General features: G+C 35.5%; 1 protein-coding gene across 1 annotated transcript; it reads right to left on the reverse strand.

The window, feature by feature from the left end:
- Positions 1 to 365: 365 nt before the first annotated feature.
- LOC113017320 (urokinase plasminogen activator surface receptor-like) lies at positions 366 to 1,876 on the reverse strand. The gene is made up of 5 exons (XM_026160481.1): positions 1,831 to 1,876; positions 1,446 to 1,562; positions 1,222 to 1,368; positions 787 to 897; positions 366 to 699 (listed from the first exon to the last, which is right to left on the reverse strand). Exons 1-5 carry the CDS (start codon positions 1,874 to 1,876, stop codon positions 497 to 499), a joined length of 624 nt encoding a protein of 207 aa, XP_026016266.1. The 3' UTR covers positions 366 to 496.
- Positions 1,877 to 2,219: the final 343 nt, after the last annotated feature.

Below are 2,219 nucleotides of genomic sequence, written 5' to 3' on the forward strand. Positions count from 1 at the left end.
ATGTGGTGCTGTAACATGTGTCAGTGTGGGGTTAATAAAGTCTATGTCTAAATTGCCTACTATAAAAATATTTGTCCATTAGATGGAGAAAACATAAAATATATAATCTAATCCTACCCACTTCCAACATTAACCTTTAAAGCAGTGAGTATCAAATGCAGTTAAATACGTGGACAGAATGATCTACGTTCTAGAAAAATAAATCAGTGGCTAATATCTATGATAAAAGTCAGCCAAGTGTAGATTATTTCAACCATATTTTCTGTATACGTCTTCTTAATTTGATAGCCCATAATAGCCCATAATTTCCTTGACTTAAAGAAAATAGAGAAACGTACAGGATTTTAAAAAATTTATTCATTTATTTTCTCCACAAACCAAAAATTATGTTTAGTTACAAAAATTTCATTATTTTTTTTTAAGCTGTGGTGAAATGGGAGGAAACATTGTGACAGTCATAAGAAAAGCTGGGCTGTGATGTTGTTGTTTCCATCAGCTAAGAGAACAAGACCAGAGAGATCAGCGGTGTGACAAAGAGCAGAAGACCGACAGTTGTACTGCTGCCACTGTTGCAGAGGTCACCCTGGCAGCAGCTCATTTTTGCTCCACCGATTCCTGGGATCTGTGCAGATTGCATGCCTGAGCAAATCAGCTTGGAGGCGCAGCCCTTGAAAGTCACCTTTTGCCCTCCTGCAGTCACTGAGGAAATGAAAAGAGGGAATAACTGAATGTTTTCTGAGCAGAAAAGAAAAAACACGGTAACACTGAATGCTAACGTCCTGTTACCTGCTGCTGAGATGCAGTGGTCCTCATTTCCATTGCAGTTTACAGTTTTTGTGCAATCGTTTCCATCACATTGGAAGCACTTTTTCCCATTTGGAGAGGAGATGCTGGCCTCTGTTGAATACAGAAATATTTGTAATATTTGTTTCCCTGCTTATTTTAGCTGTGTGCCAAAAACATCAGCATGAAAAAAACAACAGAAAACAAAATAAACAATTTATGTTATTAATATGTTTATTGTTTGAGATTTTTCAATCAGAAAATTTTCACAGACTGATTATTTTGACCTCATCTACTCAAGCGAATACGACGATTGAGAGAAAGGTTTTGAGTCACTTCAAAACTTTCTCAACATATTTAATAAAAAATTAATTTTTCTTTTAGTTTCAAGGACAAGAAATTTCATTTCAAAATACCAAGAACCATGATAGAAATTACCAGGGGCATCTTGAGAGTTGCAAAGATTAGAGGTGCAACACTTGCTGGTCAATAGAGTTTGAGAAACTCCAAAGTTGACTGAGGCCTGAACACACTCCTCAGCCGCAGCACAACTTTTCGCTTTAATGTCCAACATTTTTGAACCACCTGAAACAAAAAGAGGAACCATTGAAAACTGAACCAGTTCAAAAAAATAATAAAATAAAAACTATAAAATATCAAACCTGCATATGAAGTCATTCTGACTGATCCACACTGAGTGTTGGAAGGACATTCTTTTGTTGTCTGAATGCAGCTTCCAGAGAGTTCCGGTGGGCATTCGAAACATTTCAAAGCACAGGCTGATAAAACAATGATAAAGATAAGTCAACTTTTTCTTGCTTCCAGTGCATGGACATATTCTAAAATATTCACTAAAGCAAACATTTTAAAAAAGTAGAGGGTAACAGTACAATAATTAGTACAATCATTTGTAGAAAATAGACAACCCTTTACTAAGATGTAATAATATTTGTTGTAGAAGCATTAAAAAGGAAAACATTTCATTTAATATTACAGAACTTACTGTTTAAAAAATGTTCAAGAACAGATAACTAAACAAAAACTTGCCTTTAGGGAGCAGCCCGATCCCAAGGATCAGCACAAGGATCTGCATTGTGTGATAAAAGTGAGTCTTAGTTTAGTTTCTCTTCAGGTTATAAGTAATTCTTATTGGGGGGAGTGGTCTTCTCGCTGTGACCACTCCTTAACTCTTTCTTTGACAGTGAAGGAACCTGACTATCAAAAACAAGCCTTTGAAACCGAATTTAAGTTTGTTTCCTATTTTTGTAGCAATTCTTGTGTCCATTTATTTCTTTTAATTTCCCACATAGTTCAGTCTGAGTAAATAGTAAAGTTAGTGAAATAAGCAATTCAAAAACTCTCAGGACTGGGCTTTTGTAACAATGATTGGAGGATATCCGGGTATCCACAGCAACAGTTTTTGTTCTATTTGTATC

Source organism: Astatotilapia calliptera, unplaced genomic scaffold (genome assembly GCF_900246225.1).
Source record: "Astatotilapia calliptera unplaced genomic scaffold, fAstCal1.2 U_scaffold_10, whole genome shotgun sequence".
NCBI lineage: Eukaryota > Metazoa > Chordata > Actinopteri > Cichliformes > Cichlidae > Astatotilapia > Astatotilapia calliptera.

Coding starts and splice junctions, on each gene's coding strand:
- LOC113017320 (XM_026160481.1), bottom strand. CDS start 1,876: ATGCAGATCCTTGTGCTGATCCTTGGGATCGGGCTGCTCCCTAAAG. Junction 1,369..1,445: donor CAGAATGACTTCATATGCAG/GTTTGATATTTT, acceptor TTTTTGTTTCAG/GTGGTTCAAAAATGTTGGAC. Junction 898..1,221: donor CAACTCTCAAGATGCCCCTG/GTAATTTCTATC, acceptor TGTATTCAACAG/AGGCCAGCATCTCCTCTCCA.